This window comes from Maniola jurtina, chromosome 24, assembly GCF_905333055.1.
Source record: "Maniola jurtina chromosome 24, ilManJurt1.1, whole genome shotgun sequence".
In the NCBI taxonomy this organism is placed as follows: domain Eukaryota; kingdom Metazoa; phylum Arthropoda; class Insecta; order Lepidoptera; family Nymphalidae; genus Maniola; species Maniola jurtina.
The window spans coordinates 8,076,117-8,098,810 of NC_060052.1; the positions used below are offsets into that span (position 1 = coordinate 8,076,117).

A 22,694-nucleotide genomic window follows, 5' to 3' on the forward strand; every position below is an offset into this window, starting at 1 on the left:
GTAGGTTGTTATAGCCAAATAGTTGTTTTTCATGTTGTAAAAATATTACATTTGAAGAGTAATTTTAAAATTCAAGGTTTCTTAGTACCTATCTAGTTTTATCAACATATTTGCTCGTGCAAATAGAATGAATATTTCGTTCTTAAACCATGTGAATAGTTTGTTCAAAATACGGATAGTTGATTAATTTTTGCTTGGATTTAGCTACACTCCATTTATTTAATGTGTTGTTGAGGACAGTAGTTTAGAATTGGGGAATTCTGTATCAAAATTGGTGGCGATTTTGGATCACGGCGAGCGAAGCGAGCGAGCGTAGCGAGAGTGATCCAAAATCCCCACCAATTTTGATACAGAATCCCCAATTCAACACTACTTTATTATCATCTCTTTGGTTATTTTGTTGATTTTTTTCACCATTATTGATTTGTGATTTTTGGGTACTTACTAACGCTTCGGCTTTTGTGTTATTTTTATTTTCGAAGCCTGGATATTAGGCGTAAAAGTGTCAATTGCCTAGCTAATAATGATAGCCAGGCCATGGACTGACGATTTGCCGAAATGTCGTAATACTTGCGTCGCTTCTTACTTTTCACCTGGAGATGGCACGAACAGTTCAAACGACGACTATCTTTGCTTTTACTGCCAGACAGAGGATAATGCGTGAGTATTCTTTGTTCTAGAACCTTCTATCAGCGCCTATTTATTATTCTAAATCTATATCTATTTATAAAAGGAAAAGGTGACTGACTGATCTATCAATGTACAGCTCAAACTACTGGACGAATCGGACTGAAATTTGGTATGCAGATAGCTATTATGACGTAGATATCCGCTTAGAAAGGATTCTTGAAAATTCAATCCCTACCAGAGTAAAATAGGAGTTTGGAATTTGTGTGGTACAGGCGGACCAAGTCATGGGCACAAGCTACTTATAACGTACAAACTGTGGAACCAACTTTCTTCTTGTACCTGTTAGATTTCAAAATGGGGTTATTCAAGGGGGGAATCAACAAATTCCTGAGAGGAGGGCAATGCATTGGTGGTTCCTAATGGGAATAATAAGTTGTGGATCAGCCAACAAACTCAATCATTTATCAAATAAAATATAATTTAATGTTTAGTAGAAGACATACTTTTATCTTACAAAAAAGAATGCTATTTTTTAACCCCCGACCCAAAAAGAGGGGTGTTATAAGTTTGACGTGTGTATCTGTGTGTCTGTGTATCTGTCTGTGGCACTGTAGCGCCTAAACTAATGAACCGATTTTAATTTAGTTTTTTTTTGTTTGAAAAGTGGCTTTATCGAGAGTGTTCTTAGCTATAATCCAAGAAAATCGGTTCAGCCGTTTGAAAGTTATCAGCTCTTTTCTAGTTACTGTAACCTTCACTTGTGGGGGGTGTTATAAATTTTTAATTTACACTTGTCTTTCTTAACTTTTACTCAATGTAATGAGATTAAGTACATATATAATATTCCAATAGTTCCACTGGTGCTGCAAAGGTTTATGGGCGGCGGTTTGTTCGCTATATTTATTTTTAGGGTTCTGTACCTCAAAAGGAAAAACGGACCCCTTATAGGATCACTTCTTTGTCTGTCAGTCTGTCGTGTCTGTCAAGAAAACCTATAGGGTACCTACTGTTGCCCTAGAATCATGAAGTTCGGTATGTAGGTAGGTAGGTATCCCAAGTAAAGGAAAAAATCTGAAAGCCGTGAATTTGTGGTTACATCACAAAAAAAGTATCAGCGAAAGCTGCTTAGTCTATTATAAATAATAATAACAGTTTTAATATCTGTTTGATGTTCTTTCAGTTGTCTATATGGTGTGTTTGAACCCCACAATGGTTTGGAAGCGGCCAGATTTATTATGCAGAGGATGGCTGCTGAATTACTGTTTCCACCGCCTTCAATAAATAATACAGATGAAGAGATAAGAGAAAGATTGAGGTTTGTTATATGCACGCATGCACTAAGGTATGCAACTACATGCACACACTCAATATCTTGCATGTATGCATGCACTCAATACCATGTACATGTGCATGCACTCAACACTGCTCGTATGCACCCACCCATGTAATACTCGCCGCGCACGCAACACTTACATCCATCACACTCACACTAATTATAAGGGCAAAAGTTTGTGTGTATGTATGTTTGTTACTCCTTCACGCAAAACCTGTTGGATGGATATGGTTGAAATTCGGAATAGACATAGATTATGAATTGAATTAACACACAGGCAACTTTTTATATTGAAAAACCTAAATCCACGCGGACGAAGTCGCGGATGTCAGCTAGTCACACTAATATTATAAAGCCGAAAGTTTGTATGTGTGTGTGTGTGTGTGTGTGTGTGTGTGTGTCTGTGTGTGTGTGTGTCTGTGTGTGTGTGTGTCTGTGTGTGTGTGTCTGTGTGTGTGTGTGTGTGTGTGTGTGTGTGTGTGTGTGTGTGTGCGTGCGTGCGTGCGTGCGTGCGTGCGTGCGTGCGTGCGTGCGTGCGTGCGAGCGTGCGTGCGTGCGTGCGTGCGTGCGTGCGTGCGTGCGTGCGTGCGTGCGTGCGTGCGTGCGTGCGTGCGTGTGTGTGTGTGTTACTCCTTCACGCAAAAACTACTGGACGGATTTGGCTGAAATTTAGAATGGAGATAGATCGGCTAGTGATATATATTTTACTAGCTGATACCCGCGACTTCGTTCGCGAGGATGTAGGTTTTTTGAAATTCCTGTGGGAACTCTTTGATTTTCCGGTATATAAAGTAGCCTATGTGCTAATCCAGGGTATAATCTATATCCATTCTAAATTTCAGCCCAATCCGTCCAGGAGTTTTTGCGTGAAGGAGTAACAAACATACACACACACACACACACACATACAAACTTTCTGATGTCTGTGACTTTGTCTGCCATCCTACCTGCCAAATATCATGATTCTAGGTCAACGGGATGTACCCTATAGATTTTGACAGATGAACAGACAGACTGACAACGAAGTGATCCTATAAGGGTTCCATTTTTCCTTCTGAGGTACGGAACCCTAAAAATTGACTGAATGTAATGTTTATTTTCCAGAAATGCATTTGTGTCAGTGGAAAAGGCATACATAGAGAACTACGACGGCATGATAGCGGAGAGGACAAGTCTGCAGTACCGACTGCAAATACTGAATGCACATACTGCACAGGTAGGTTCCTCTGGTGCTGCAAATGTTCATGGGCGGCGGTAATCACTTAACATCAGGTGACCCGCCTGCTCGTTTGCGCGCTATTTTTAGATACAAGTTAGCACTTGACTGCAATCTCACCTGATGGTAAGTGATGGTGCAGTCTAAGATGGAAACGGATTAACCTGGAAGGGGTTGATTAGACCTATTATCATCCTTTGGTTGGTACACGGCGCAATATCGGAACGCTAAATCACTTGGCGGCACAGCTTTGAAATATAGCACAATCACACTAATATTATAAAGGAGAAATTTTGTATGTGTGTGTGTGTGTGTATGTTTGTTACTCCTTCACGCAAAAACTACTGGACGGATTGGGCTGAAATTTAGAATGGAGATAGATTATGCCCTGGATAGCACATAGGCTACTTTTTATCCCGGAAAATCAAAGAGTTCCCACGGGAATTTTAAAATACCTACATCCACGCGAACGAAGTCGTGGGCATCAGCTAGTGTTAAAATACACAGAGCGACAGAAAATCAATTTTACTATATTATTCAACTAGCGCCATCTATCGGCAGTTTAACTTTATCTTGCTTTTTTTTTTTTCTTTAAATCTGGCTTTACTCTGATTAGCCAATGTCAAGTTTGTGATATTTTCAAGTTATTGAATTTATACAAGTATGGACTCCGTCTGCGCCGGCGCCCGCCGACATACGCGCGGCGCCCCTTTAGAGCGCTTCCCAGTCAGTTCCACCACCAAAAAACACCAACTAACACAAAAACTAGCCACTCTTAACAAAAAAAAACACTCCAAACAAGCACAGCACGCGCGCCAGCAAACGCCATCGCAGACGAAGTCCTATCTTGCTTTATTTGCAGATGAACCCAAACTGCGACAACATCCTCTACCGCCTGAAGGAAATAGACCAGCATTTGTCTGGAGGAGCCACCGTCGTCATCGCATTAGTGCATAATAACAAACTCTACGTTGCCAACGTCGGCGAAACACGAGCTCTGCTGTGCCGCACTGATGATAACGCTGTGCTGAGAGTGGTGCAGCTCACGGTGGACCATAGCCTTAACAATGAAGATGAGCTACTGAGGCTGTCTCAACTGGGGTTGGATGTCAACAAACTTAGAAATGGTGAGTAGGTATAGTGGAGTGTAGAGTAGGAAGTGGCGTGGCGAGTGGACCGGGAAGTGGCGTGGCGACTGGACCGAGAAGTGGCGTGGCGATTAGTGGTAAGTAGAGCGATCTATATAATTGAGTACTTTTCCCCCTCAAGAAACACCCTGATATTCTGTCTCTGTCTGGAGGAGTCACCGTCGTCATCGCATTAACTCTACGTTGCCAATGTCGGCGAAACACGAGCTCTGCTGTGCCGCACTGATGATAACGCTGTGCTGAGAGTGGTGCAGCTCACGGTGGACCATAGCCTTAACAATGAAGATGAGCTACTGAGGCTGTCTCAACTGGGGTTGGATGTCAACAAACTTAGAAATGGTGAGTAGGTATAGTGGAGTGTAGAGTAGGAAGTGGCGTGGCGAGTGGACCGGGAAGTGGCGTGGCGACTGGACCGAGAAGTGGCGTGGCGATTAGTGGTAAGTAGAGCGATCTATATAATTGAGTACTTTTCCCCCTCAAGAAACACCCTGATATTCTGTCTCTGTCTGGAGGAGTCACCGTCGTCATCGCATTAACTCTACGTTGCCAATGTCGGCGAAACACGAGCTCTGCTGTGCCGCACTGATGATAACGCTGTGCTGAGAGTGGTGCAGCTCACGGTGGACCATAGCCTTAACAATGAAGATGAGCTACTGAGGCTGTCTCAACTGGGGTTGGATGTCAACAAACTTAGAAATGGTGAGTAGGTATAGTGGTGTGTAGAGTGGGAAGTGGCGTGGCGAGTGGACTGGGAAGTGGCGTGGCGAGTGGACTGAGAAGTGGCGTGGCGATTAGTGGTAAGTAGAGCGATCTATATAATTGAGTACTTTTCCCCCTCAAGAAACACCCTGATATTCTGTCTCTGTCTGGAGGAGTCACTGTCGTCATTGCATTAGTGCATAATAACAAACTCTACGTTGCCAACTTCGGCGAAACACGCACTGATGATAACGCTGTGCCTAAGCACAAGAGAGAGAGTATAATAAGAGTGGTGCAGCTCACGGTGGACCATAGCCTTAACAATGAAGATGAGCTACTGAGGCTGTCTCAACTGGGGTTGGATGTCAACAAACTTAGAAATGGTGAGTAGGTATAGTGGAGTGTGGAGTGGGAAGTGGCGTGGCGAGTGGACTGGGAAGTGGCGTGGCGACTGGACTGAGAAGTGGCGTGGCGAGTAAGCGAGCGAAATTAGGTTTACAAATAGTATTTCGATGCCAAAATAGATTTCAATGAAATTCCTTTAATTTTTAGGGTTCTGTACCACAAAAGGAAAAATGGAACCCTATAAAGGTTCCGTTTTTCCTTTCTGTCTCTTTGGATCTCTTTGTTGTCTGTCTATCTGTCTGTCCTTCTGGCCGTCCGTCCGTCGTGTCTGTCAAGAAAACCTATAGGGTACTTCCCGTTGACCTAGAATCATGAAATTTGGCAGGTAGGTAGGTCTTATAGCACAAGTAAACGAATAAATCTGAAAACCATTAATTTGTGGTTACAACATTAAAAAAAAAATGCGTTTAAATTTTTAAAGTAAGATAAATACACCAAGTGGGGTATCATAATATGAAAGGGCTTTACCTGTACATTCTAAAACAGATTTTTATTTATTTTTATGCGTAATAGTTTTTGATTTATCGTGCAAAATGAAGAAATAATACCCGAGTACGGAACCCTCGGTGTGCGAGTCCGACTCGCACTTGGCCGCTTGTTTTTTTTTAACACAATTGAACCCAATGTAAACAATTAGGACTTCGTCGACTTCGTCTGTGTTGGTGTTAGCTGGCGGGCGTGCTCTGCCTTTTTGGAGTGTTTTTTTTCTTAAAACTGACTGAAAAGCGCTCTAAAGGGGTGCCGTGCGTATGTAGGCGAGTGCCGGCACAGACGGGGTCCATACTTGAATAGTTTAACTAACTTGTTACAAATAACTACAAACGTGACATTGGCTAATCTTTGTAAAGCCAGACGAGAGAACAAAAAAAAAACCCAATGTAAACAATTATTTTAATTAGCCTTTGCTTCCAGCTCAGTACCTAGGAAACCAGACCGGTACGCGTTGCCTTGGCAACCACCTTGTTAAGGGCTTATACAAAGCCTTTCCGTCTATCAGCGCGGCGGCCACGGAACCCGTTGTAGCGGCGCCTGAGATACATGGACCCATCGCGCTCGACGAATCCTGCAGGTAATTCATACTTCCGTTCCATAAAGAGATTTTTTCTTTCTCGTCTGGCTTTACCAGACTAGCCAATGTCAAGTTTGTAGTTATTTACAAGTTAGGGAAACTATACAAGTATGGACTTCGTCTGTGCCGGCGCTCGCCGACACACGCGCGGCGCCTTTAGAGCGCCTCCCAGTCAGTTCCACCACCATAAAACACATGCCACCATAAAAAAACACTTCAGCACGCGCGCCAGCAAACGCCAACACAGACTAATATTGGCGTCACTCAGAAAAGCAGGTATTATTTAAATATTTTTATCGAATTATTGGAATGTCCTCTCAAACCAACACAAAAAACATCAGGTTCAATGTGTAGAGGTTATCCGAGAGTTTTAATCTAAAAAAAACTAATGCCAAAATAAATAATTTAATTAGAGCGTGATTGCTATCACAACATCTAATTATCCAGTTCACAATACAAAAACCGAAAATATGCGATATCGCCCCGAATCTCGGAAGGAGACTAAACTAAAACCTTCGAAACACCCGTATTTATGCAAGTTCAATCTTGTTGACCTCCTAGCAACAGATTGTATGACATCGAATGAGCCAAATATCGATTTTATCAAACTACCTGCATTAGGTAAATTAATAATTTTATGTTATTTTTGACAACTCAAATCAATATTTTAAAAATAACCTTACAGTTCGGCCGTCCTGAATTTAACACGTCCTCGTGTTTCTAATCAATCTTGTCATGTCAGTCGCGGGCTTCCCTGCCCTAAGTCAAATCCAAATCATGGGCTATCCTGCCCTCCGTCAAATCATTAAAACCTATCCATGAACTGCCGAACTATCAGTTTTAATATCAAATCAATAATAAATCCAAACGACTAACTTCTCATTCGATGTACACGAAATCTGAATTACTTACTGCAAGTTACTTTCCACTTCACAAAAGACTAAATTCTTTTAAAAAAAAACTAAAAATTTTAATCACCAAATCAAACTCAATAAAAATTTTAATCAAATGTGGGTTGTTTACAAAAAGATACCAAAGCGAAATTAAGACAACGTGAGACACGTCCCGCTTCTGAATTATTGGCGTCACTCAGAAAAGCAGGTATTATTTAAATATTTTTATCGAATTATTGGAATGTCCTCTCAAACCAACACAAAAAACATCAGGTTCAATGTGTAGAGGTTATCCGAGAGTTTTAATCTAAAAAAAACTAATGCCAAAATAAATAATTTAATTAGAGCGTGATTGCTATCACAACATCTAATTATCCAGTTCACAATACAAAAACCGAAAATATGCGATATCGCCCCGAATCTCGGAAGGAGACTAAACTAAAACCTTCGAAACACCCGTATTTATGCAAGTTCAATCTTGTTGACCTCCTAGCAACAGATTGTATGACATCGAATGAGCCAAATATCGATTTTATCAAACTACCTGCATTAGGTAAATTAATAATTTTATGTTATTTTTGACAACTCAAATCAATATTTTAAAAATAACCTTACACTAAGTCCCCCATAAAGAGATGTAAGCTCTCCTTGCGTGCTTTTTTATAGGGTTCCGTACCTCAAAAAGAAAAACGGAACCCTTTTAGGGTCACTTTGTTGTCTATCTGTCTGTCCGTCCGTCGCGTCGTGTCTGTCAAGAAAACCTATATTATAGGATACTTCCCGTTGAAATAGGATCATGAAATTTGGCAGGTAGTTAGCTCTTGTAGCACAAGTAAAGGAATAAATCCGAAAACCGTGAATTCGTGGTTACATCATTAAAAAAAACAATTAAAACGTGTTTCAATTTTCAAAGTAAGATAACTATACCAAGTGGGGCTATCATATGAAAGGGCTTTACCTGTACATTCTAAAACCCATTTTTATTAATTTTTATGTACAATAGTTGTTGATTTTTCGTGCAAAATGTCGAAAGCATAGTCAAGTATGGAATTCTCGGTGCGCGAGTCTGACTCGCACTTGCCCGGGTTTTTGAAAATCTGTTATTAATTGATTAAACTTACTTTACAGATTCTTGGTGCTAGTCAGTGCGGGCGTCTACAAAAGAATACAAGAAGTGAAAGGTAGCAGCGAACAGACGAACAAACAGTTATCACAAATCATAGTAGAAAACTTCAGGAAGCAAAACGACTTCAAACGAGTCAGCCAATCCGTCCTAGAAGAAATCGAACAAGAGTTCCTAACATACTGTGCCAGAAATAATCTAACTCCAAAACCAAATACTCATGTAACTTTATTAATACGTAATTTTAATTTCCTACCCCCAATCACGAACGATACAAATACAACAGTGCAAAAACAAAACGCAGTTCGATTCAATCCGATTGTACAATCGAAATCGAATACGATTCTCAACGAAATCGATTCCGACGTGTATTCGTCCGGTAACGATGTGGAGACGAACGATTCGAATATCGATACCAATCGATCTATCGAGTCGTCGTCCGATATTTATCCGAATCGGCCTTACGACAAGGATAGAAGGATCAAGGGTTATGTTGATTTCTCTTGTTACTTTGAAAATGTTGCAAAGGCGAGGAAAAATCGTACACTGCCTAGTTTTATTAAATAAATAAAACCGGCCAAATGCGAGTCAGACTCGCGCACCGAGGGTTCCGTACTACTAACAGTCGTATTTTTTCGACATTTTGCACGATAAATCAAAACTATTGTGCATAGAAATAAATAATCTGTTTTAGAAAGCTGTTGATACCACACTTGGTATATCTTACTTTGAAAGTTGAAAATGCTAATTATATTTTGTTCTTGAACACAGTTTATTTTTTTGTGATATTACCACAAATTCACGGTTTTTGGATTTCTCCCCTTACGTGTGCTATAAGATTCCCAGAAGACATCAGTTCGAATCGGTTCCGCAATTTTTGATATGTATTTAAAAAATTCTTCAAATGTAGGTAAAAACACTACACAACAAGTGTAAATTGAAAATTTATAACACCGGGGACAAGTGAAGGACAGTAACTAGAAAAGAGCTGATAACTTTCAAACGGCTGAACCAATTTTCTTGGATTATAGCCAAGAACACTCGATCAAGCCACCTTTCAAACAAAAAAAAAACTAAATTAAAATTGGTTCATTAGTTTAGGAGCAACGATGTCACAGACAAATACACAGATACACACGTCAAACTTATAACACCCCTCTTTTTGGGTTAGGGGTTAAAATTATAAATATCAGGAATCTTCTCTGGTACATACCTATTATCCCTTAGTGAAAATTTTAATAAAATGCCGTATGTAATTTTGAGAATAAAGCTGATATAAACACAGATGGTGTTTCTAACTTTGTACTTATTATTGTGCCTTATAATGTAGATTAGAGATCAATGTAATAATTAATATTTTGTGATGTGAATTGACTAATGCATTTAAGTGTTTATATTATTTATTTATTAACATAACTGTTTTTGTGATTGTGAATGGCTTTAATAAATAGAAAAATATTTATTCAGTTGTTTTATTTAAGGTTTATATAAAAATCTTTACTTGAAAGGGTTCCAGTTCTTCTTAAACTTGACCCTTTCAAGTAAAGATTTTTATATGAACCTGTGAGGATGATACTGCCATTGTCGCAATTAAAATACCATAAGCCTACGTTGTCGTATTAGTTTACAAATTGCGAAAAACCAAATTAAATTTGAATTTCGCGGGCAGGCCGGTCTCATGCCCCTCACCTTTTTGATTGTACCTACGGTACGCGTTGAACTATATTACTAGCGTAAGTAATACCTCAATGACGGTACGAAATGATTTGCTTCCTCTTTCCTAATTCGAACAGACATTATTAGACAGGCCTATGTCAATATAAATGCTGTATAATCAGACAGGCTTGTAGTCCTATAATCAGACAGGCTTGTAGTCCAGCTTGCTGTCGAGTTTCTTGTTGTCTGCGACCTTACGCACCGTTTTCAGGAGGTCCTCTTAAAAAATTCATGATTCTAGGTCAACGGGAAGTACCATATAGGTTGATTTCTTTTTCTTGACAGACAGACAGACAGCGAAGTGATCCTATAAGGGTCTTTTTATCTTTTTGAGGTACAGAAGTCTAAAAGTGAAACTCGAAAATAAATAAATCATTATTTAATACGAATACAAAGAATAATGATGACAATATTTGATGGGCCTATGACAATATAAATGCTGTGTAATCAGACGGGCTTGTAGTCCAGCTTGCTTTCGAGTTTCTTGTTATCTGCGACCTTACGCACCGCTTTCATTAGATCCTCCTGAAAAATACGAAGTTACTATCAGTATTAATGCTGCATCTATCACAAGAAACAAGAATTAGAAGCCTCAGTAACTCAGAGGTTAAGAGGATCGTCTAGTTAAAAATTTTCATACAGAAAGCGATAACCTTTTTCTAAATGTAGTCCAATTTTCATAATTTTTAGAAATGTTTTAGACATGATGGAGAACTAGGTTCGTACGTTTTAATTTTAAAGAAATTTTGCTTATGTTAAAAGTTACTAGCGTTTACTAAATATCCATATTTTGGACCTAAAATCTTCCTTGAGTATTTTTTTTAATGTAACTAAACTAAAATACTAGAAAAATTAAACGTACGAGCCTAGATTACGAGAGATGAGATGGGAGTCACAATAGTACACAACGATTTCCTCTAAGTGATGGTTCTTCTATGGCTATCCAATATATTTTTTTAATTTGTCATAAAAAAAAATTGATAGCCGTAGAAGAACCATTAGTAACCGACATAGCTCAACGGATTGCAAAGTTGAAGTGGCAATGGCTTATCGTTCGAAAAAAACATAGACATTGGGGTCCTAAAGTGCTGAAATGGCGACCTCGCACGGGAAAGGCTATGGTGGACAGACGACAACAAACGGCGCAGGATTGCGGCATGTAGAATTTCCTATAAGAGGCCTATGTCCAGCAGTGGACCTCTATATCTTACCTGTACTATATACTCTCTCTCCGCACGTATAGCGAACAGACCGGCCTCAGTGCACACGTTACGTAGATCCGCGCCGTTGAACGTGTCGGAGAGTTTGACTACCGCTTCATAGTCCATTTCGCCGTGCTTGGCGATCGGGGCTGCGTGGATCTTGAGGATTTCTAGCCTGGAAACACATAAAAATCATCATTTCATCATCATCATCAGTTCATCACGAATTAGCCAGCTGAAGTGGCAGTGGGCAGGACACGTTTGCCGCAGAACTGTTGGCCGCTGGGGCAGACGTGTTCTGGAGTGGAGACCGCGTATCAGCAAGCACAGCGTAGGACGACCTCGGAACCGCTGGACTATCTATTTAGTATGATTATTTGGCACCGTGTTTCGATCTTGATACCAGGATGGAGAGTTGAGGATATCTGACACATACCATTAGACAAGGGTATTCAGGAGGACTGAAATCTACCAGTTCTACCTCTTGGGAAAACTAAAATACACCATGACTGGCTCTTTTATTGGTCAATGATATTTAAGACTTCCTACTAGGATATTCGGTCAATTCAAAAGATTTATAGTCTACCAAAGCACTAGAACAGTTGAGAAATTCTACCAGGATATAAGGTACATACCTGGCCTGCTCACTAGGCAGGGGTATACGAACTTCCTACCATGTTTAGTACAATTCAGGAGGACTGATATATACTAAGAGGTAGACCTCTTGGGAAAACTGTAAAATACACCATAACTGGGTCTTTTATTGGTCAAGGGTAGTTTAGACTTCCTACTAGGATATTCGGTCAATTCAAGAGATCTATAGTTTACCAAAACACTAGAACAGTTGAGAAATTCTATCAGGATATAAGGTACATACCTGGCCTGCTCATTGGGCAGGGGCATACAAACTTCCTACCATGTTTAGTACAATTCAGGAGGACTGATATATACTAATTCTACCTCTTGGAAAAACTGTAAAATGCACCATAACAGGGTCTTTTATTGGTCAATGATATTTTAGACTTCCTACTAGGATATTCGGTCAATTCAAGAGATCTATAGTCAACCAAAACACTAGAACAATTGAGAAATTCTACCAGGATATAAGATACATACCTGGCCTGCTCATTAGGCAGGGGTATACGAACTTCCTACCATGTTTAGTACAATTCAGGAGGACTGATATATACTAAGAGGTAGACCTCTTGGAAAAACTGTAAAATACACCGTAACTGGGTCTTTTATTGGTCAATGATATTTAAGACTTCCTACTAGGATACTCAGTCAATTCAAGAGATCTATAGTCTACCCAAACACTAGAACAGTTGAGAAATTCTACCAGGATATAAGGTACATACCTGGCCTGCTTATTAGACAAGGGTATACGAACTTCCTACCATGTTTAGTACAATTCAGGAGGACATATATACTAATTCTACCTCTTGGGAAAACTGTAAAATACACCATAACTGGGTCTTTTATTGGTCAATGATATTTTAGACTTCCTACTAGGTTATTCGGTCAATTCAAGAGATGTATAGTCTACCCAAACACTAGAACAGTTGAGAAATTCTACCAGGATATAAGGTACATACCTGGCCTGCTCATTAGGCAGGGGTATCTCGATCTTCCTATCCAGTCTACCAGGGCGCAGTAGGGCGGGGTCGAGGGTATCAGGTCGGTTGGTGGCCATAATGATCTTGACCTGGCCCAGCGAGTCAAAGCCATCCATCTGGTTCAGCAGTTCCATCAGGGTTCTCTGGATTTCACGATCAGCGCTGGTACCTTCGGAGAAACGTCTGCCACCTGCAAGAAAAGAAAGAAACCCCGTTTTTTAGGGTTCTGTACCTCAAAAGGAACCCTTATAACATCACTTTATTGTCTGTCTGTCTGTTTGTCGTGTCTGTCAAGAAAACCTATAGGGTACTTCCCGTTGACCTAGAATCGTGAAAGACAGGTAGGTCTTATAGCACAAGTAAAGGAAAAACTCCAAAAAATTGCGAATTTTCATCCCAAAAAAAAAAAAAATTAAAATGTGTTCATGGGATATTAAAATTAGTATTTTCAATTTTCAAGGTAAGATAACTATACCAAGTGGGGAATCATATGAAAGGGCTTTATTTTGTACATTCCAAAACAGATATTTATTTATTTTTATGCATAATAGTTTTTGTTTTAGAGTGCGGAACCCTCGGTGTGCGAGTCTGACTCGCACTTGGCCGGTTTCTATCATGTAAAGACTTCAATTGTCTAGTGGGCAACCCAGCTTTTTATAATGTTTATGATTCAATGAATTAACAGGGCTCTCTCCGTCACTCGTTTCCACTCGTTTCATACAATTGTAGTTCCAATTTCATTTGAATATTAAGCAACCAAAGTCCATGAAATTTTGCAGACATATTCTAGAAACTATATCTATGTCTGTGGTGTTTTAGATTTTCTAAAAATATGTAGTTTTAAAATTACAGGGGCTCAAAGATTTGTATGAAAATTTTTAAGACCGCGTAACTTTGAAACCGAAAATTTTAACAGAAATCTGGAAAACCACAGACATAGATATTAGTTTCTAGAATATGTCTGTAAAATTTCATGGACTTTGGTTGCTTAGTATTCAAATGAAATTGGAACTACGATTGTATGAAACGAGTGACGGAGAGAGCCCTCTTAAGCTGTTCGTCGTAATATTGTGATGTTAGCTTAATTCATTCATACTAGGTTTTCACGGTCCAACAGTTTGATGAAATCTCATACAGAGTTACCTTACATCCTGGGGAATGATCCCCGTATAATAATAACAACCCATAATAATATTATAAATGCGAAAGTGTGTCTGTCTGTCCGTCTGCTACCTTTTCACAGCCCAACAGTTTAACCGATTCAGGCGAAATTTGGTACAGAGTTAGCTTATGTCCCGGGGACGGACATAATATAAATATTTTTTATGCCGGAAAATCAAAGAGTTCCCACGGGATTGTTAAAGGTCCGTTTAACCGATTTATATAAAAGGTCCAGAGTTAGCGTGCATCCCGAAAATTGACATAGGCAACCTTTTATCCCGGAAAATCAGAGTTCCCACGGGATTTTTAAAAACCTAAATCCGCGCGGACGAAGCCGCGGGTATCAGCCAGTAAATACGTACCAATAGCATCAATCTCGTCCATGAATATGATACAGGGTTGATGATCACGCGCGTAGTTGAACATTTCACGAATGAGACGCGCCGATTCACCGATATATTTGTCCACAATGGCCGAAGACACTACCTGTAATTGAACAATAGGGTAATTGACACGTTTTTAAAACTCTTCTACCCTAATTACTGATTTTTAAGGAATAAGGACTATAGAAAATGTATATTTTACGCTCAATTTAAAAAAAAACCGGCCAAGTTCAAGTCAGACTCGCGCACCGAGGGTTCCATATTTAGGTATTTTTTCCGACAAATCAAAAAATAAATAAAAATCTTGTTTGAAACGTAAAGGTAAAACCCTCTCACAAAATGATAGGTACCCCACTTGGTATAGTTACTCATTATTTATTCATCAATTCATTTTAATTTTTTTTTGACCACAAATTGACGGTTTTCCGATTTTTCTTTTACTTGTGCTAAAAGACCTATCCATCTGCCAAATTTATTTTATTTTTATTTTATTTTATTCGACTAACCTACAACTTTTATACATAAAATATTTACAAAAATATAATTGTTTATAGCTAAAAAGATACATAGTATAAACGTTAATAAAAGGCTAGTACAAAAGATTTAAATACAATGATATTTTAAAAGGTTAGTAGGTAGTAAAGTGGGGTAAGTTGCAATAATGAATATCGATATTAAATTAACACGTTACATCGTTAAATCTCTTACAAACTAATTAACTCCCTTACGCAGGGAGGCAATGACGTTACGACGAAAGCAGGTCGTCGTAGAATTAAAAATGTTGAGTTGCCGATGTTTGTGATGAAGCATATTAAATTAATGACAAATGCGATTGATGAAGGAGTGCTGCGCAAAAACAGTGCGGCAGGGCTTAGTTGGAAATACGTTATAAGTGCAAGTTTTTCGTTTAGAAATTTCATGATTCTAGGTCAATGGGAAGTAAATACCCGATAGGTTTTCTTGACAGACACGGCAGACGGACTGACAGACAGACAGACGACAAAGTGATCCTATGAGGGTTCCGTTTTTCCTTTTGGGGTACATAACCCTAAAAAGCCGGTTAAGTGCGAGTCGGACTCACATACGAAAGGTTCCGACTTCCGAAGCGGCGTACAAGAACTCATAATCCTTATAGTCTGTCTGTCTGTCTGTCAAGGAACCCTTGTTCCTTTTATCCTTTTGAGGTACAGAACCCTATAAACACTCCAAATTACGTCCGATAAAAGGCCGATAGGACTTCGTCTGTGTTGGTGTTGGCTGGCGGGCGTGCTCTGCCTTTTTGGAGTGTTTTTTTTTTGTTAAAACTGACTGGAAAGCGCTCTAAGGGGGTGCCTTACGTATGTCGGCGAGCGCCGGCACAGACGGGGTCCATACTTGTATAGTTTAACTAACTTGTTACAAATAACTACAAACTTGATATTGGCTAATCTTTGTAAAGCCAGACGAGAGAGGTAAAAGGGTGCCCATTTAAGACGTACACAGAGTACAGAGTAGTTTTACCTTCAAAAAGTTAGCATCCAGTTGTGAGGCGACGGCTCTGGCTAGCAAAGTTTTGCCCGTCCCCGGCGGCCCGTACAGCAGGCAACCCTTGGGCGGAGTGATACCCACACGGACGAACAGTTCTGGGTTCATCAGAGGCAGCTCGATAACCTAGGACAAAATTATCTTGTATTATGAAACTTGTTTTTAACCCCCGACCCAAAAAGAGGGGTGTTATAAGTTTGACGTGTGTATCTGTGTATCTGTCTGTGGCAACGTAGCGCCTAAACGAATGAACCGATTTTAAATTAGTTTTTTTTGTTTGAAAGGCGGCTTGATTGCTAGTGTTCTTAGCTATAATCCAAAAAAATTGGTTCAGCCGTTTACGAGTTATCAGCTCTTTTCTAGTTTTCTTGTAGAAAAGAAGGTTAGATAACCGTTAGGTTCATAATATTATGTCAATTGACAAAAGTCAAGCTGTCAAGATGGACGTTGCCTAGATAAATAATTATTTATTTGAAAATGATGTTTTGGAAAACTGAGATACTTTGGATCGTAGGCACGGAATAGTCCAAGAAAATCGGTTCAGCCGTTTGAAAGTTATCAGCTCTTTTCTAGTTACTGTAACCTTCACTTGTCGGGGGTGTTATACATTTTTAATTTACACTTGTTGATACAATGTGACTCATTAGGATCAACCCCTTGCCGGCCCACTACTGAGCACGGGTCTCTTCTCAAAGAAGAGACCCGTGCTCTGAGAAGGGTTTAGGCCATAGTCCTACCACGCTGGCCTGATACGGATTGGCAGAGTTCACACACCTTTGAGTACATGAAGAACTCTCAGGCATGCAGGTTTCCTCACGATGTTTTCCTTCACCGTTAAAGCAAGTGATATTTAATTGCTTAAAACGCACATAACTGAAGAGTTAGAGGTGTGTGCCCGGGATCGAACCCCCGACTTTCGATTAGGATGCGGACGTTCTAACCACTAGGCTATCACAGCTGTCCAATGTAATAATACATATCAAAAATTGTGAAACCAGCAGGATTCAAACCTTTTTTTTTTTTTTATTCACTATAGGTAAGCGCTTGACCACAATCACACCTGATGAAAAGTGATGATGTGGTCTAAGATGGGACGCGTTTACCTAGAAGGTGCCTATTCACTCTTGTTTTAAAGATACCCGGATTGTAATTGGTAGGAAACACAGATCGCGGGAGAGTATTCCAAACCTTAGCCATGCGTATGAGGAATGAAGACGCAAAACGTTTTGTGCGTGTAGATGGAATGTGGAAACCTGCGTCTTCTGAGTTATAATGAGTTAGAATGTTTAAGAATGAGTATAGAATTTTTTTTTTGAAAGCTTACTTCTCTCAACTGTCGGATCTGTTCCTGCAGACCACCAATAGCGGAGTACGTGACGTCACCCGGGTCCTCGTGACTCATGTTGTACACCAGAGGATCTACCTGGATAACAAACATAAAATTCAAGATTATATCAATGAAATCCTGAAAACCGTCTTTTATTGTATTCCCTAGTAAGTAACAGCTGATTTTTTAAAATTCCATGGGATTTCTTTGATTTTACAGGATAAAAAGTAGCCACTCTTCAGATCTTTAACGACATCCATGCAAAAAGCATGCCCACCATCCAAGCATTGTTGTGTTGTGATTGAAAGACAACCCAAATTGCTTTATATATTTATGTATTTATTTATTTTAATATTGTTTTTAATAAAATTTATTGTGTTTAATAAAATCTATTTATATATTTATGTATTTATTTATTTTAATATTGTATATAAATGTATACTTGCACCACCTACCTCTAATATCTATAGCTATATCCTTTGGACCATTTTGGTTGCCTGGAAGAGATCGCTAGGTAGCGGTAAGGCCGCCAAATTGTACCTATATTTTGTTGAGCTTTGTATGTGTTTTTCTGTACTAATTTTGTGGTGTACAATAAAAGTATATTCATTCATTCATTGCTTTCCCGTTTGTATCTTTGGATATGACTGTAAACAAGAATGTCTTACCTCTCTGGGCAAATGCCTCATAATGGTAAGACTGGTCATGTCATAGAGACCATCTGTAGCTTTCACTATGATTGCAAACAAGAATGTCTTGCCTCTCTGGGCAAATGGCTCATGATTGTAAGACTGGTCATGTCATAAGAGCCATCAGTAGCTTTCACTATGATTGCACACAAGAATGTCTTACCTCTCTGGGCAAATGCCTCATAATGGTAAGACTGGTCATGTCATAGAGACCATCTGTAGCTTTCACTATGATTGCAAACAAGAATGTCTTGCCTCTCTGGGCAAATGGCTCATGATTGTAAGACTGGTCATGTCATAAGAGCCATCAGTAGCTTTCACTATGATTGCACACAAGAATGTCTTACCTCTCTGGGCAAATGCCTCATAATGGTAAGACTGGTCATGTCATAGAGACCATCTGTAGCTTTCACTATGATTGCAAACAAGAATGTCTTGCCTCTCTGGGCAAATGGCTCATGATTGTAAGACTGGTCATGTCATAAGAGCCATCAGTAGCTTTCACTATGATTGCACACAAGAATGTCTTACCTCTCTGGGCAAATGGCTCATGATGGTAAGACTGGTCATGTCATAAGGGGCATCAGTAGCTTTCACTATGATTGCACACAAGAATGTCTTACCTCTCTGGGCAAATGCCTCATGATGGTACGACTGGTTATGTCATAAGGGCCATCGGTAGCTTTCACTATGATTGCAAACAAGAATGTCTTACCTCTCTGGGCAAATGTCATAGGGGCCATTTGTATTTTTCGATATGACTGTAAACAAGAATAACTTACCTCTCTGGGCAAATGGCTCATGATGGTAAGACTGGTCATGTCATAAGGGGCATCAGTAGCTTTCACTATGATTGCACACAAGAATGTCTTACCTCTCTGGGCAAATGTCTCATGATGGTAAGACTGGTCATGTCATAGGGGCCATTTGTATCTTTCGATATGACTGTAAACAAAAATAACTTACCTCTCTGGGCAAATGGCTCATGATGGTAAGACTGGTCATGTCATAAGGGGCATCAGTAGCTTTCACTATGATTGCACACAAGAATGTCTTACCTCTCTGGGCAAATGCCTCATGATGGTAAGAGTGGTCATGTCTAGTGCCACTCTGGTGCCTCCCTTCAGCTTGTTCTTGTCCAGCTGGCGACGGCAGCCCACCACATACCGGGGGCCATTTGTAGCTTTCACTATGACTGTAAATAAGGATAAGGATTATATTGTTTAGGATATACATTCTCTCATTTATTTACTTTTCTCATTTTACCCATATTTTTAAAAAATGTTTACAAAACTAAAATAACAGAAATAACAAAAAAAATTATAACAGAAACACAGAAAAAATAACATAAACACAAAAAAAAATGGATATTATTGATATGAAATTAATAATTCAATAGGCAAGGCTGTTTCATGCCAGAGAAATATGAGACCAAATAGTTACAGTACCTGTGAACAGTTTTCCTACTCTATTTGATATAAATAAATAGAAAATTATGTTTTATTATGAATCAAAGTCTCATGTAAGTTAATGTCCGGACAGCGCCATCTATGATTAGTAAATTAATTATTTTACCAAGAACACTTTTTAATTTTTTTTTGTGATGTAACCACAAATTCATGGTTTTCGGAGTTTTTCCTGCACTTGTGCTATAAGATCTACCTACCTGCCAAATTTTATGATTCTAAGTCAATGGGAAGTACCCTATAGACACAACAGACAGACAGACAGACAACAAAGTGATCCTATATAAGTTCAAATGGGAAGTACCCTATAGACACAGACAGACGACAAAGTGATCCTATAAAAGTTCATTTTTTTTTTGAGTTACGGGACCCTAAAAAATAGAGCAGTTAAACTGTATATGATTGCTGTAACTGTTTGGTTAAATGTCATTAGATATGACTGCAGCTTTATACTTACACTTCGACTTCAAGTCAAAACTCAAAAACGGACTTCGTCTGTGATGGCGTTTGCTGGCGCGCGTGCTGTGCTTGTTTGGAGTGTTTTTTTTTGTTAAGAGTGGCTGGTTTTTGTGTTAGTTGGTGTTTTTTAGTGGTGGAACTGACTGGAAAGCGCTCTAAAGGGGCGCCGCGCGTATGTCGGCGGGCGCCGGCGCAGACGGAGTCCATACTTGTATAAATTCAATAACTTGAAAATATCACAAACTTGACATTGGCTAATCAGAGTAAAGCCAGATTTAAAGAAAAAAAAAAAAAACTTACACTTCTCTTCAGTCAGCTGTTTCAACACCTCACCAACTATCTGTCCCACACTCTGCAGAGCTTTTAGGTCATTCTCACTCTTGTCATACTGTTTAGTGAGGTCCTTCAACTGTTCTCGCACTGGAATATAAGTTAGGTTAAGATAAATTACCTTATTTTTTTATTTTTGGTAATATTTTATGTACCTCAGTCAATAATCACTAGTCTGACAATCAATAAACTGCATTGATGTGTTTCTATTGATATCCAATTTCCAAATTTGAAATTACTGTTGCTAGACCTGTGGCCCCATCCTCGTCGCCAATTTAATAATATTACAAACACAATGTTAATTCACATTTTTATTAATGTTTTTCTTATTATAATCTATTAGACATCAAACATCAAAAACATTATTTTTTATTACTTCGCCTTTTACTAAAGATTTCTTTACAAAAAAACTGCATTGATATGTCTATTGATATCCAATTTCCAAATTTGAAATTACTGTTGCTAGACCTGTGGCCCCATCCTCATCGCCAATTTAATAATATTACAAACACAATGTTAGTTCACATTTTTATTAATGTTTTTCTTATTATAATCTATTAGACATCAAACATCAAAAACATTATTTTTTATTACTTAATATTGTTGAATTTAGTCAAATTTAGTATTTTACTGCATTTTGTATAGAGGTTTGCAACAACTTTCATAGGATAAATAAGTACAGACAGATGCATTTATTAAGAGAAACACTAAACTTTAAAGCCTAAATTGCCTTCAAAATAACAAAAATCCTGGATGAGTCGGCACAAATCGATGTTTATAAAGTCAACTTACTGTCTTTTAGCCTCGATTCCACCTCTTTGTGCTCCATCAACTTCTTACGGTAATCTTGAAAAGCCTTTTCCCTCATAGAATCCATGATTTCAAAAGGTTATTTTACTATTTTTTTAAGAAATTGCTAGATTGCTAGCCGCCGAACGCTCGCGACATGAATCGCAAAATTTGTTTGACAATTTGACATTGACATATAACATTGGTTGACATTGACAGCTGTAAAATGACAGACTATTTATCATCATAGATTATAGCAATCACAGATGAATAACCTAAAAATCGTGAGAGGGTGGTGGCGGAATATTAATAAACATTACATTCCCCCATCTCACCTTTATTCATAACAAGAGGATGCCCGCGACTTCATCCCTAGTATCCCTACCTAGCCTATCCGCCTATAGCCGCCGTTTGAGGTTTGTATTTTAGACCTAGTAGGTATAATAGTCATCTGTGGGGTGTAGTATCTAGTGTTTCTCTTTCTCTCTGCGTCGAATATTTCATTGCTGAAGATAAGTGACCTCTTCCCATTAATCACGTAATGGTACCTAGGTACGGGGTTTTCGTGGAATAATAATGTGGTGGGCTCCCAGAGACCTTGATCTAGGCTAGTTAATTTACTGACCAAGTTAAGAACCTCTATTTTGCAAAAATGCGTCTATTGAGTAAAAATGTTATCAAAAGCTGTGATAGCCTAGTGGTTAAGACATCCACTTCCTATTCGAGAGGTCGAGGGTTTGAACCCGGGTACGCACCACTAACTTTTCAGAGTTATGTGTGTTTAAAAAATAAAATATCACTTGCTTTAACGGTGAAGGAAAGCATCGTGAGGAAACCTGCATGCCTGAGAGTTCTCCATAATATTGTGTGTGAAGTCTGCCAATACGCACTTGATGAGCGTGGTAGACTATGGCCAAAGCCTTTTCCTCTCGAGGAGACCCATGCTCGGCAGTGAGCCGGAGATGGGTTGATCATGATTTTGTAAAAAAAAAGCCTGGATTAAAAAAAAGAAAAGAAAAATGGCGCCCAGTCATTGGCACAATAATCCCAACACTTACGTTGATAACTACATTCGACGTCACGTCCCACAGAAATAATGCCTCGTGAGTTTCAGCGCCGTGAAATATTACATCGGGAACTCACGATCTTTTAGTGATCCTCAGGTAATTTCGAAAACCCTAGCCCTGATATTCTTCCTTAAGGTGGAAGCGACGGGCCTGCCCGCAAAATTCAAATTTAATTTGGTTTTTCGCATTTTTTAAACTAATACGACAACGTAGGCTTATGGCATTTTCAATTGTGACAATGGCAGTATCATCCTCACAGGTTTATATAAAAATCTTTACTTGAAAGGGTCCAGTTTAAGAAATTAGCCCTAGTATCGACTAATGTGTCAGAATTAGTCGATACTGGAGCTAGTTTCGAGCCCCTTAAAAGAATAGACTGCTGTATAATATTAGCTGTTGTTCTATAATACTTTCCAACTCATTACAATACCCAATCCACGGCTGCCTGA

At 39.1% G+C, this 22,694-nt stretch overlaps 2 protein-coding genes across 2 annotated transcripts; one reads left to right on the plus strand and one right to left on the minus strand.

The window, feature by feature from the left end:
• The first annotated feature begins 395 nt into the window (after window positions 1–395).
• Window positions 396–9,978, plus strand: LOC123877533 (TGF-beta-activated kinase 1 and MAP3K7-binding protein 1-like). The gene is made up of 7 exons (XM_045924336.1): window positions 396–660; window positions 1,811–1,945; window positions 3,068–3,179; window positions 4,042–4,306; window positions 6,344–6,500; window positions 8,522–9,087; window positions 9,867–9,978. The coding sequence occupies exons 1-6, from the start codon at window positions 524–526 to the stop codon at window positions 9,081–9,083; spliced, it is 1,368 nt and encodes a 455-aa protein (XP_045780292.1). The 5' UTR covers window positions 396–523; the 3' UTR covers window positions 9,084–9,087; window positions 9,867–9,978.
• Window positions 9,979–10,596: 618 nt separating this feature from the next.
• LOC123877534 (26S proteasome regulatory subunit 10B) lies at window positions 10,597–21,369 on the minus strand. Its single transcript, XM_045924337.1, has 9 exons — window positions 21,182–21,369; window positions 20,360–20,479; window positions 19,193–19,329; window positions 17,443–17,541; window positions 16,095–16,244; window positions 14,574–14,697; window positions 13,030–13,240; window positions 11,444–11,609; window positions 10,597–10,757 (listed from the first exon to the last, which is right to left on the minus strand). Exons 1-9 carry the CDS (start codon window positions 21,264–21,266, stop codon window positions 10,680–10,682), a joined length of 1,170 nt encoding a protein of 389 aa, XP_045780293.1. The 5' UTR covers window positions 21,267–21,369; the 3' UTR covers window positions 10,597–10,679.
• Window positions 21,370–22,694: the final 1,325 nt, after the last annotated feature.

What these genes read in the sequence shown, in the direction of transcription:
- LOC123877534 (XM_045924337.1), bottom strand. Translation starts at nt 21,266, where the DNA reads ATGGATTCTATGAGGGAAAAGGCTTTTCAAGATTACCGTAAGAAGTTG. An exon ending in TGAGGCATTTGCCCAGAGAG is followed by an intron (nt 17,542 to 19,192) that starts GTAAGACATTCT and finishes TTTGTTATCCAG; the next exon opens with GTAGATCCTCTGGTGTACAA. An exon ending in GGACGAGATTGATGCTATTG is followed by an intron (nt 13,241 to 14,573) that starts GTACGTATTTAC and finishes CTTTTCTTGCAG; the next exon opens with GTGGCAGACGTTTCTCCGAA.
- LOC123877533 (XM_045924336.1), top strand. Translation starts at nt 524, where the DNA reads ATGATAGCCAGGCCATGGACTGACGATTTGCCGAAATGTCGTAATACT. An exon ending in TGCCAGACAGAGGATAATGC is followed by an intron (nt 661 to 1,810) that starts GTGAGTATTCTT and finishes ATGTTCTTTCAG; the next exon opens with TTGTCTATATGGTGTGTTTG. An exon ending in GCGCTCGACGAATCCTGCAG is followed by an intron (nt 6,501 to 8,521) that starts GTAATTCATACT and finishes CTTACTTTACAG; the next exon opens with ATTCTTGGTGCTAGTCAGTG.